Raw genomic sequence first — 14620 nt, 5'->3', positions numbered from 1 at the left:
ATACCTATTTTCACGGCATTATTGAGTGAATTTAGTTACATTTTTAACATAAATATTTCATATCTTATAATTGTCCATGAAAAGATCAACATTTTTGATTCTCAGAGAATAAAAAGTTCTAATTTCCCATCTTTGTGCATGAAAAATAATTATTTATAACTCTCATAACGTCAAAAAACATGATACATTTGCAAAATGTAAACGATACATAAACATATTTAAACCGATACTTTCAAAACTAAATATCGATACAGTTTTGAATGCATCGATAATTGTATCGTCTTAGAAAGAGTATCGATGTATCGTGGCATCCCTAAGGATGGTGCTCTGCTACTTTAAGTAGGGTACATATAACCATATATGTAGTTTTAGCATCAAAAGGAGTGGGCTTTCACTTGGTTGCACAAATTCTAAAACTAATTCAAACTTGAAACATCATGTGAATTGTTGGTTTATGAAAAGTTTAATCACTGCCACTTTTAGTGTCTGGTGTTCCCCGCCGTGATATTGCTGGAATATTGCTAAAAGTGGCGTAAAACCATACTCACTCATCACAACAAGACAGACTCCCAAGAGCATAATCATATGTGTATTTTCCAACGTTCTTTCACACTACATCTGTAACTGTTCATAAATATGCAATTTTTTCTTTCCATGCTTTCATACATTTATACAGGTAACTTCAGATAGAGGCAGTGATAGGAGTGGACATTTTGATGGTGATGATGATGACATTTCTAATTATTATTCATATTTTTTAGGTTACACAGTGGGAGGTATTTGCTGGAATCTTTTGACACTGTACATAGTCTGACATACCATGTGATCTGTGATCCTGGCTTGTAAATACCACAGCACTCAATATGTACAAAAACGTGATGTATAAATTCCATATTTATGTCTGCTTTGTAAATATGTACATCGGTGTACATCCAAAGCCAAGAGTCTTGTTATGTACATGATATTATATGATGTATCCACATGGTCCTGAATAAATGGGATGAAACAAGCCTGTGTGTGTCTATTGGAAGGCTTCTATACCTGAATATAGCAATTACCCTATTGTCACAAGTTGACCAGGGTACCATTGTACAATGTGATCTTAGCACTAAGGTGACCATAAGTCCCATACCTTAACATACACATTAGGTAGTCTTAGCCTTAGTGACCATACCTTAACATAGACTTAGGTGCTTTAGCACTATTAAGGTGACCATAAGTCCACCATTAACAGAGACTTAAGGTAGTCTTAGCACTAAGGTGACCATAAGTCCCATACCTTAACATAGACTTATTTAGGTCACCTTAGCCATAAGATACTGATCATTAAGTCCCATACCTTAACATAGACTTAATAGACTTAAGATCATGTCTTAGCATAGACTTAAGATCGTGGTGATCATAAGTCCCATACCTTAACATAGACTTAAGATCGTCTTAGCACTAAGGTGATCATGTCCCATACCTTAACATAGACTTAAGGTCGTCTTAGCACTAAGGTGATCATAACTCCCATACCTTAACATAGACTTAAGGTCGTCTTAGCACTAAGGTGATCATAACTCCCATACCTTAACATAGACTTAAGGTCGTCTTAGCACTAAGGTTGTTTTGTACAACAGCACCCAGTACTTCAGCTGTGTGCTCATATCCCTGCTTGTTTGTCAGACAGAATCATCCTCTGTTGCTCTCTTATGTTGCTGTTGCTCATTCTTGCTTGTTTGTAAAGAATCCAGATGGACATTCAATTGGAAACACAAAGAAAGATTAATGTGTGTTTATTCTGATGTTGAGGAATTAACTAGATGGAGAATAATCTGTAAGTCTACTTCAATATCAAAATGCAAAATGATCGACTGGACATGATTAGCTAAACCATCAAATCTAATTATAATATTTCACAATGTCAGGAATGGGAAATAGAGAAGAACAGTATCTTGGTAACAATTACAGACAAATCACAATGATCTTCATATATCACAAACATGAAGTCAGTTAAAACCTTCGTTTCCATGAGCACCACTCAACACAACATTCACACTGGAACAGTAGGTTACAGGAATACAGGTAAACTGGACACCTGTATCTAACTGAGGATGCATACTCCACTGTGATACAGACTCACGGTAATGACTGCAATAATTACAACATTCTTATTTTGGAACGGCAAATAGTTGGTTACTATCGAGATAACATATAGAATTTGCATGGAAAATATAATAACATGATGTTGCAAAGGATTTACACAAAGGTTCATCACAGTAAGCTGAAACAGTCCAAGAATTAATTGTTGTACAAGACATTTCATCATATCATGAGTCATGTATCACAGAGGGTTTGTGAGTCATTCGAACCCAGGAAATATCAACATATTACGATTATAACAGATAGAATATAATAGTAAAAGATTTCAGTATGTGTTCATTTTAGTGAGACAGCATGCAATCAAACTAACCCAACATCTGTACCTAGAGTAACAAGGGCTTACACTGCAGGATATAGGTCATAGACAATGTCTCACACACTCACTGTAGAAGAGAATGAGCCACTGCTTAGGAGTGTCGCTCTCAGCTTATAATCCTACATGAAGCATGTTTTGCAAAGTTATCTTGGTGCCAAAATAATCGTAATTATTTAGTATAAGCTTACGGCTGTCCATTCTCTTCCCACAGAGGTTACTCCTGTCATATCTTCCTACGTAACCTCTGTTCTAATACGTCCCTTTCATGGTGTGAGCGTTCAAGACTCGTGATTGGAGGCAATCAGATTTAGTTGTGCAATCAGCGACGTTGTTTCAAAAGTGATCATTCGCAAGGCCTCGGTAATTTCCGTATATTTCGAGAAAACTAAACCTCTTCCCCTGCGCGATGCGCAAACGTTTCTTCTAGACAGAACTCAGTCATGTTATAGCGGATCAGTGGCGTCTCCATCGCCCTCGTTGACAACGGACAAGCTAGCCATTAAACGTCTTGTGTGTAACATCAACACAAGTCCCCGGCAGATGGGGGATATTTGTGGCCTCACGTTTGCTTGTGTTAGTCAAGTTGAATCTAAGTCGATGTAACACGTGTTCTGATTGGATAGAAAGAAGGGAGATAATTCGTGTTGCGATCTTTTGCCGCTAGGGGATTTTACGAGAACCGGGAAATATGGCCGTATTAGAACAGAGGTTCGTAGGAAGATATGACAAGTAACCTCTGTGGGAAGAGAATGACGGCTGTCATAGTGGAATCACTTGGTGTAACTTGGTCATTGATAGCCTGCACAAGGAATTTAACAGTGACATGATACCACACGGGTTCATCATCATGCGATATGTAAATAACTTGGACAACCAAAGTATAATTCTGTTTTTACATATTTACAAAGTCAATATGCCTTAAGGCAGGTGAAAACCAAACCAAACATATCTACCAGTAGGTTGATTTCCTGTTAAAGAACCACTTGAAGTACATTTTACAAAATTACAAACAAATTCTTAAAACCTATTTCCACTGATACATTTCTTTTTTGGGTACTGGTAAAACTTTAGATGAGGCCATCTAAATACAATATTTCTGATAGCTTTGAAAACATGTCAGTTGTTCTGTCCACACATTCATTTTCTGTCAAGTCAGCAGTCAATTAGAGTAAGACGGTGAAGACTTGTGACATGGCAATACAGTACATATTGCTGCAATGTATATATATGGCAATGTATATAGTTTATACTATAATCTCAACATAGCTACACACTAAACACACAGACAAAGTCACCCATGACAGGTGGCAATAAAACTCCTGATCAATAAATTATACAGCAACATGGAAATGTAAATTATATACAAAGTTTCAAAGAATCATACAAATAAACACAGTAACCTGATCAGCAATAACCATCCAACACTGACCCTCCTTTGAAAATTACAGCCTTATGTTGAGCCAGTCTTAGCTTTCATCCAGAAGAACATAAAGTTCAAGACAAACAGGTGCACATTGGACCTCATTATTTAAATATGAATTTTATCAAACTGAATGTGTATAGAATTTCATGCTGCTTTGAGCAAAATAGAAGCCATACTTTAGTATGAGCACCAAGAATTTGTGTCTAGGGACTGGTGGGAATAATTTTTCTGAATGAGGTAACACCTTAACCACTATGCCATAATAACAATAATATTAGATGACAGGACCAACAAAGAAACCAACAACAGAAAGTCATAAACTGATCCTGATGACTATTAAATCAGTAGATTTTGTTAAGGAGCTAGTACATGCGTCTCGTGTTGCAGCAGTTCTTCCTCATTTAGTTACAACCCACCTACACTCCCAACAAAGATGATCCCTGTGTACACCCTTATGTGAAGCTGTGTTCTAGACATTGGCTATAGGTCTACAATGACACCTAACCTATGTAACAATCATCGTTATCAATGCTGGGCCATATTGCATGATCAAGGGTCCACCACTGCCAAATGTCTATGCTCAGAGCAGATCTGGTTCTGCTGATATGGATTTCTTGACACGGAGGAGCATGGTAGTTAGCCACTGGTCGAGGCGGGAAATACTGTCGAACTCCTGCAGAGACTGTGTAAATGCGTCAACATTCTCCTCCTCACACGCCTTCAACAGCGACTACAAACAGAACAAAATGTTACATGTACATGTGAAGATTGGATTAGATTCAAGTTGTTAAAACAAGAGGTGGGAAGTATAAGATACATTTTATGATGTATATTTAGCAATCTACCCGGGACATCGTAGTTTTGTCACTCAAAATGCAGAGCAGCATAAAGCCTCTGTCAAGAATTGAGCTGAATGGGCTACGGTGTGACATTCAAGATTGATTCCAAGCATGTGCGTGCGTGTGCGCGTCGCGCTCGTACATGCGTACGTACATACTCTTCCTTGCACTTCAATTGGTCTTCAGCAAACCATACTTGTCATAAAAGGCGATTAACATCATATCCCAAATGCATAGATCGATGCTCATGTTGTTGATCACAAGACTGTCTGGTCCAGACTCAGTTATTTACAGACAGCCACCATATAGCTGGAATATTGCTGAAAGTGGCGTTAAACAACAACCAAACCAACCCTTGCACTAGTCCAGACTACTGCTAGTCCTCTAAGAAATAACATGTCAAGTTTACATGGACTGGTACATGGCAGAGAACATGTAAACTAAAACTAATAAGCATGGCCATCCAGAAGCAAGTACGTTAACCATCCTCCTACCTTGACTAGTTTACACTCCCTCGATTCTGAGAAGGCTGGAAACATGTCTTCGTACTTCTGAACACATATCTGGGCATTGACCTGATCCAGACACATGTGACACACTGCCGCACGGAAGAAGTGGTCCTTGGCGCTGTACTTCAACAAGGAGTTGTCCATTGCCGATATGCCAACCTGTAACCATAACAACACTATGGCATCAGGGTACCCCAGTGTATGGAATAAGCCAAAAATCCAGCCAGACATCAGGGCTGATAACTTCAAAATGTTACCAGCCCCAAATGGATTTAACCTGACCAAATATGGTGAATTTACTCAGATGTATGGAACATCTAAAAAATTTACCAGACCATCGGGCTGGCTAGCTGTAAATTTAGACCGTCCGTCAGAAATCTAGACCATCTCGGACGGTCGGATGGGCCTTATTTCATACACTGGGTACCCTTGTACAAAACGGATAATACCCCAAAACTGTTAGGGTGATTGTTACTCCCATAACTTAACACAGACTTCTGACAGTGCTGTTTTGTACAACAACACCCAGTACCAACTGCTACAGTGCCATTCAAAGCATCTTGGATGTCATATCATCCTGAGATTTTGGTACAGATAGTCTTTAATTCATATCAAATTCAGTTACAACAATCAGCAAACTGGATCAGCAAGGGAATGCTGTATAATACAGCAATCGACAATATTACATCTGTGTGGAATGAGGGTGAATCTTACAACGTACCTGTTCATAAATCTCGACAGCCTTTTCATAATTTTCTAACTGAGCTGAAAACTGTGCAACCTTCAACAGACATTTGTTGGCAGAGCTGAAACACAAAGAGACATATGGATAATGATGGGGAAACAGGAGCAAAAAGAGAAATTATGGATGTCAACATCTAAATTACGACCAAGCAATGTTCAAAAGTACATACCCTATCGCCGGAGCAAGCATGTATTCCGAAACATTGGGTTCCCGATAATAATGACCTTGACATCCATATATTCTTTCCCTTATGTGTATCATGTTAGAAATGACATTCAAAGACGAGTATAAAATGTTCTATATTCTGATATTCTGGTACATCAGATTAAAGAAAAATGTCCCTAAGACAAGTATTCATTTCAAAGGAGGCAACATGTATAAACTGTATTTAGTAGAAGCAAAATTACATAAATCATAAATCAAATATTGTCTCTGTGTGGTTAATAATGCAAATCTATTTCCCTTCAGGGAATGTTAGATGACTACAATATTGTAGTTGAAGCAGTTACCTGTTGGACTCTTCTCCCTTGTAGTAGTCAGCAGCCTGCTCGTAGTTGGCGATGGCCTGACATAGAAACACCACACTCAAACACACAACCTTAGCTGATGGGGTCAGTCATCATCAATACTCCATGGGTTTGAATACACTACATCCTTCCATCATATAAGGGGCAGTGGGGTAGCCTAATGGTTAAAGCCTCCGCTCGTCACACTGAAGACCTGGCTTCGATTCCTCACATGGGTACAATGTGTGAAGCCCATTTCTGGTGTCCCCCACCATGATATTGCTGGAATATTGCTAAAACCAAACTCACTCACTCACTCCATCATATAGAATATAAGGTAACATTTCTCCACCAAAACAAGATTATAAGGTCACTCTGAAGTGTCATCTCCACTTCAACCAATTAATCAGGCCAAGGCCTGGCTCCAGCTTGTATCAATGAGTGCTGAGCTGACATGACTCACACAGCAATGTTCTAGGATGGTACTCAAGTGCCTTGTGACTTCCTGTCTACACATTGTTCTAATATCACGCACTGGAGGGTTCCCACAAAGTCTGGGAATGGAACAAGGCTCTTCTGACTTTCATAACTGAGGTCCTCAGTTCATTGACTGATTATATTTAGACATGTGTCACCACTACTCTGCATAGAGTGAGTGAGTGAGTGAGTGAGGTTTTACGCTGCTTTTAGCAATATCCCAGCAATATCATGGCAGGGACACAAAAAATGGGCAATGGGCTTCACACATTGCACCCATGTGGGGAATCGAACTCGGGTCTTCGGCGTGACAAGCCAATGCTATAACCGCTGGCCTACCCCACCGCCCCACAGTAGATAAGTATTTTATGGTGATGGAGGAATGTAGAGCACAAAACCCAACCAAGTTTTTGTTTGCAAGTACTTCCTCATTTCATTATAGAATCACAAGCAGTTGTTAAAGAGAAAAATACATGAAAACAATTTTACAGCGAATTACTCAGGAAAATGTAAAATACAGCATACCTAAAACTGATTTCAAACACAATGATCCATTTATCAACTCACTTGTTCAATATCAACTAGTTCAGTCTCGTAGATCTCCGCAATAGTAATATGGTGTTTGGCAGCAATTGTAAACCTTCCCTGCAAACAGACAGTCATAGGAACTCAAAACCATGATCCTATGATAACACTAAGTAACAGGATCACTATGAATGTTACATCAATATAAATGCAACCGACTACCCTTCATTCAATTATCACAGAATTCACATCATAATAAATAACATCACAAACATGATAAAGATTTTGATTAAATTCAAAAATATTTAAAAAAATATATAGCCACACTCCAAGCTGTAATTAACCTGAGTACTCAAAAGATATCAACATGATTAAGGAACACCTGATATATTTAGTGACTAAGGAACACCTGATATATTTAGTGACTAGTTAACGCCATGGCTGGTATGTCAACACAACCATCCAGTTGGTTTTTCTTTATCATATTTTCAGTATATGTTAAAAAGGACCATAATTTTCATTCATTCCGCCTAAAGGCAAACATACATGACAACCACATACTGTGTACACAGCATGTGAAACTGTATGACAACAGGTCAGTAAGGAAATCATGTGGTAAGCTTTCACTACTACTGTTCACACGGCAACATATTTACATGGTATTTTAAGAACAAAACAAAAAATCAATTTTCTGTCAAATGAATGTTTCTCATGTTGTGGCAGCTGCTGGGCTTCATTTCATGATGCAGTGATTAAAACCACCTGACATCTTTATCTAGTTACCATGGTTACCTATCATGTATTTGTACTTAAATGGATCAAAGTGAGCATGAACAACTAACAACATGTACATCACTGCATGGATCAAGCATAGTTCAAATATTAGTGGAAACTAAATGCTGATGATGTAAAGTCACAATTAACCACATCCTGAATATTCTATACTGAATGTATTCAACACAGGTAATCATTACCATACTTACTGTTACCACAAAATAAATATACATTCCATCCCATGAAAGGTCAAATAACTATAAGGTGTTGTCATGGTAACATTTTCTCACATGTCTACATGACTTTCAGTTGACTTCAATACTCACCATATCTGTGTAGATTGTTACTGCTTGATGTAAGCTTTTGATTGCCTCTGAAAGAAGGAAATACATTACAGTTGTCGGATTGAAAAATGACATTGAACTGACTATTTCACCGTCATGATTAGTGTGAAAAATATACATTTATAATATATGCTAACTTTGAGCAGGAATCAACTGCTTCCATATGGCAATATGTAAACATGTAGTGAGTGAGTTTAGTTTTACAGCCATATGGCGGTCGATAAATAATCGAGTCTGGACCAGACAATCCAGTGATCAACATGATGAGCATCAATCTACGCAACTGGGATACGATGGCATATCAACCAAGTCAGCGAGCCTGACCACCAGATCCTGTTAGTCGCCTCTTCTAACCAATTCGACCAATTCTAACCCAGATCTTCACAGGTCATAAACAAGTAGTAATGAGTGAGTGGACACTATGTCAGTTATATCACAGATTGTCAGATTGATTTCAGAGGGAAGCTCTATGTGATGCAGGTTTTACGTGTTCACCACTGTGGTGAGTGGGCATGGTTTTACACTCTATTAACAACAATCCAGCAACGCCACAATGTGGAACACCGGAACCGAGCTTCACACACTGTACCAATGTGGGGAATAAAACCCAGGCCTTTGGTTAAGGAGAAAACACTTAACCACCTGGCTCCCAACCAAACCCACTTTGGTTAAACTCATGGTCACATAATGTGGTGTTGACGAATCAAGGAACATAATGGGGTGAATATGAGATTCAAACTCTGCTCCTGTGGTTGAGGCAAGTAGGAATAAAGATGGCTACTGGGACATCTGTGACCCCTAAACCGAAAACAAGTGTTGGGTCATTAGCTTGGGTATATATCAATAATCATGACCAAAAATAACTTATAACATAAATAAGTTTCAGAAAACACAGTTCATACAGCCAAGACAAAGCAAGGGACACAAATACTGAACAAAACACGACAGTCATCACCTAAAAAGGGGTAACAAGTGTTTTTCATGTGAATAATGAGTCTTAAGGTATATAGTACAGCAAGTTCAGCCTTTGATGGACTATGATGATGGAATTGGTTGGTAATTATTTAATCCATTTGAGGTCTACATGCTTCTGCCAATGATGCTGGTGTGTGCTCTGTCTACACTGGTGATTACTCCCTAATAGTTCTGTAAAAACATCCTCCACAGATGAAATGTGTCACCATCATTTGGATATTGTTCTTCTGACAGTTCTCTCTCCAATTTACTATGTTCAACGGCAGCTGCATGGACAAATGTTGGAGTTAGCCTGTTCAGCTGGTGACACTTGATGATTTTGCCCACATTCAGGAAAAGAGAGAGGTGGTGGTGGAATTGGGTTTAACGTCGTGCTTGAGAATATTTCGCTCATATGACGACGCGCATGCGTGTGTATGTGTATGTGCGGCTGCTTGTACTAGCCCAACTTAAGCTGGTTTTATAGTGCTAGCCCACTGAGATACCATGCCGAAGTGAAGCATGAATACCCCACTCAGACACATTATACTGACTCCGAGCCAACCAGTCCTTGTTGTACCCATTAATGCCGAGCGCCAGGCAGGGACCAACAAGTACCACATTTTAACGTCTTGTGGTATGACGCTGTCGGGGATCGAACCCGCGACCTTCTGCACTCCGGGTGGACGCTCTAACCACTACACCACAGAGGCGGTCGGAAAAGAGAGTACCTCATCACATTGATACCTCCGAAACATGCTGTCTAGTGTGTATTTGGTTCAAATGCAGTCTGTAAGCATGTAAAGTATTGTATTTCTTTTTTTTGTACTAATACATGCAAATTGTTAATGGTGTTCAACCCATCCTTCATTACGCTCAGAACTTTGTTGGTACTGAAAAAGATAAGAATGCTGTTTTTGTGTACTGTAATATATACTTATGTGTAGATTGTATCTGCTCAGTGTCTATTCTCACCATTCGGATCCCCTTTCCTGTAACAGTTCCCAGCATCTACATAATGTGTAGCAGCTTCATGTTTGCTGCCGAGTTCTATCTGAAGTTGGCCTGCTCTGCAAAACGATTCCCCAGCAGCTGAAACAAACATTACAGATTTTTTACATTTAAGTCCATCTCACTATATGAGTGATTCTTGTATTATGTAATTACTGAGTAACTATTATTGAAAACATTTTCGTTTCACTGACTTCTGTACTAAGTTTGTTTACAACCACTTGATCTCTAAGCTGTGTACGTGGTGGCAAGTGTAACTGCAGCCTTGATAACTTTATTATTTAAATCTATATGGATCCCCATGGATTATACCTTTCAGAGGATCAGTTATGGCTCTGACTTTCCAAATCCTTTGACTGGCCGATTATTCGATCAGTTGCTAAAATGGTACTAGTTATTATTATGATTATAATATATTCAGAACTATCATGAGGAATCAACTAAGATTACCTGCCCACTTCTTGGCCATCTTGAAAGAATTTGCTGCACGCACATACAATTCTGCTGCTTCTTCTATCTTGCTTGAACCACTTACAAAAAGAGAATAAACAAATGACCTCCTTGTCATGATACTGAAACTACTAGTACTATCATCAAATCAAGGATCAACATGTTCAAGTTCATCAAGATAACAATTAACTAATTTACATAATAAATATTGTGGCCTGTGATGGGATTTGAATCAAAGACCTTCAGATCAGAGGTCGGATACCTTGTCAACAATAGCTGACAAGGCAAGGATGTCATCTGTGTGACCCTGTCAAAAGAGGCAATCCCAGGCAGCATAGTAGGGTACTGTAACTTATTTGGCTCAAATTTGATATGAACATGCTCAGTGACACATGCGATTTCCTGGTTCTGTGATAGGATTCAAATCATAGACCTACTGATCTGAGGTCGGGTGACTTGTCCATATGCCCAAAGAGATTAATCCCGTCAGCAAGCTAAGGTAGTTAATCTGGGGGATGACTCCCACCACAGAAAGGTATCAACGCTATTTTTGTTTATTCCTAACCACTGAATATATACAACTCAGAATACTAAAACTTACACCAGATTTTTCATATGACTATGACTAATTTGTCATGTCTGTGTAACTTTCTGTAGTGCTAGTGCTGACAACGGTCTGTTCAGCGGCATTTCGGTACCGTATGTGTCGATGACACCACGTCTATTATCACACAAATACAATGTAGTGATACGAAATCCGCGACAGTTCAGTTGACAAACAACGACACACGCAGACGTATATATCAGGAAAATCGTGATTAAATGACAGTTGACGATGTGACGAGATTTATTGCCTTACCCAAACAAATTCCCCAAGAAACCTTTGAGCCCCTTTCTGTTTCTTCTCCGCCTCCTGCATCAACATAATTCCTTTTTGTTCCGCGTCTCCCATCTTGGTTTCTCGACTGTTTGATTGTTTACCTTCTATATATCTTAATGTATCACAAATTTAATAATGTTCTATTTAGAGGCATAAATACATCGCGAAATTCACGTCACTTCCTTTACTCCCACCACACAGCGCCGTCTATGAAGATGGGGGGATAACTTTCTACTTCCGGTTTAGTTGAAGCATCGTAAAATCTCCATAGCCCGTTTATTATGGAGTGTCAGGCATGGACAAAGTCAGCTCCATTGTTATGCTGCAAATAACAGTTTGTCTTGACATGCATAATATACAGTGTCAGAGACGAAATATTATTTGAAAGTGATTTCATTTACCCAGATTATCTTGTAACACAACAACTACAAAACAAAGAACACGTTTTCCGATGTTTTCATCTTATACGAGCGCATCCGATAAGAATAAAACTGCGTGAGTGAGTATAGTTTTGTGCCGCTTTTAGTAATATTCCAGCACTATCATGGTGGGGTACATCAGAAATGGGCTTCACTCATTGCCCCCATATATGGAGTCGAACCCGGGTCTTCGTGACGAGCGAACACCTTAACGACTAGGCTACCTTACCCACCCTGTAAAACTGAGTATTAAGTTGTGGTTTTCGCCGCTTGTGGGCATATTTCAGCCGTATCCCCATAGAACTGGGGAACATCGGTGTCTTAGCAACAAGTGGCTAGGGAGCATTGGTTTCTTAGTAATAAGTTGCTGGGTAATATCGATCTCTTAGCAATAGATGATGACCGGTATATGAGGAAACGCTGCTTGGGAACATCTGTCTCTTAGCAATACGTTGATGGAGAACATCAGTGTCTAATCAACACTTTGCTTGGGAACATCTGTCTCTTAGCAATACGTTGATGGAGAACATCAGTGTCTAATCAACACTTTGCTTGGGAACATCTGTCTCTTAGCAATACGTTGATGGAGAACATCAGTGTCTAATCAACACTTTGCTTGGGAACATCGGTCTCTGGGCAACGCATTTCTGGGAACAACGGTATATAGCATGGAATTTCGGTGAATAGGCTCCACATTCTTGGGAAACATCGATCTGCGGTATACACTTTGCTGTGGAACAGTTTCAGCTAAAACAAAATTGAGATTAAAGAAATTATAGCCAAAATGAACAACATATTTTAGTGAAACACAGCGATAAATGAATTCTTTACCCATTTGTAATTTAAGAACATAAAACAAGCATGTGTTCAAACCACAACGTTAATTTAACTCACGTATACTATGTACCGGCTAGTAAAACCCAAGCCCTGATACACATCTGAAGTGTTATAAGCAGCGTCGAGCTTGACAGATCCGCAATGTTCGTAATTTCTCTTGTGTGAGATCCTAAGCTTAGAGATTTGTCCTTGTAAATTTCAGTTCCTCAATCTTACTGATTTAAAATTATCTATTATCAACGTTGAAATGGTTCCTGCACGTGACCGTATCCGCTAATCTTGCCTTAATTCTAGCATAGTTCATAAGCTACTACTAGAGCAGACAACAACACCCCCACCCCTTCTCCTTTTGTTGGTTTTGTCGACTTTGTAGACGTTTACCGCAAATCTGTTATGTTTAACCTGTCTGATTTGCCAGTATTGTCTCTTAGTAGTCAAATAGTTCTCTGGGTACAATGTGTGAAGCCAATTTCTGGTGTCCCCCGCCGTGATATTGCTGGAATATTGCTAAAAGCGGCATAAAACTAAACTCACTCACTCACTCATGCACCAAATGCCAGTGTTGGTTGTTAGGGCAGTCAGTTACTAGTGGATACGGTGTATCATGCAACTGTATCCTGTATCCTTTGCTTAGGACTGACAATGTACGACCCAAGTATATGGGTCTATTCTGTCTCAGACTGGGGGGAAGTGTATCAATGATGGTCAGCTAGATGCAGCTCTCCTAAGGACACAGATCCAGACAGGATAGGCAGGCATGTTGATATGACTTCATAACTACACGAGCAGAACAACTAACTCAGTGCCCCCTTCAGACAACCTGGTCACCAACTCCATTGTTGGAGTTTTAGATTCAGATTCAGTTTCAGTTTATTCGGTAATTCTGGCCTTCTCGGTGGGTTCGTTGTGTTGAGCCTTGTCTATGCCGCTATCATGATGCGGTTGGAATATTAAAATCAAATCTCATGACATATAGTACTAGAGAACGAAAACTGAATGCAAAACAATTCCAAGAAGTACAGAGATTTTCACAAAACTATTACCTACTCAAGTCGCGCAGTACAGCATCACAGTTGTTTTAGTTTTATGCTGGTCAAACATCTCCCACCCTATCATTATCCTTAACGAGACTCTTATGCTGGTCAAACATCTCCCACCCTATCATTATCCTTAACGAGACTCTTATGCTGGTCAAACATCTCCCAACCTATCATTATCCTTAACGAGACTCTTATGCTGGTCAAACATCTCCCACCCTATCATTATCCTTAACGAGACTCTTATGCTGGTCAAACATCTCCCACCCTATCATTATCCTTAACGAGACTCTTATGCTGGTCAAACATCTCCCACCCTATCATTATCCTTAACGAGACTCTTATGCTGGTCAAACATCTCCCACCCTATCATTATCCTTAACGAGACTCTTATGCTGGTCAAACATCTCCCACCCTATCATTATCCTT

General features: G+C 39.3%; 1 protein-coding gene across 1 annotated transcript; it reads right to left on the bottom strand.

Annotated features, from left to right (window-relative positions):
• Positions 1-3113: 3113 nt before the first annotated feature.
• On the bottom strand, positions 3114-12103 carry LOC124270918 (alpha-soluble NSF attachment protein-like). The gene is given in 10 exon segments (XM_046705978.1): positions 3114-4614; positions 5218-5391; positions 5954-6038; positions 6487-6542; positions 7528-7605; positions 8586-8632; positions 10533-10649; positions 11019-11098; positions 11878-11903; positions 11905-12103. Coding segments are annotated over 10 exon segments (879 nt in total). The 5' UTR covers positions 11971-12103; the 3' UTR covers positions 3114-4464.
• Between the last annotated feature and the right edge of the window lie 2517 nt (positions 12104-14620).

This window comes from Haliotis rubra, unplaced genomic scaffold, assembly GCF_003918875.1.
Source record: "Haliotis rubra isolate DU_JTF1 unplaced genomic scaffold, ASM391887v1 Scf156, whole genome shotgun sequence".
Lineage (NCBI taxonomy): Eukaryota > Metazoa > Mollusca > Gastropoda > Lepetellida > Haliotidae > Haliotis > Haliotis rubra.
This window is presented reverse-complemented; position numbering and strand designations above follow the sequence as displayed.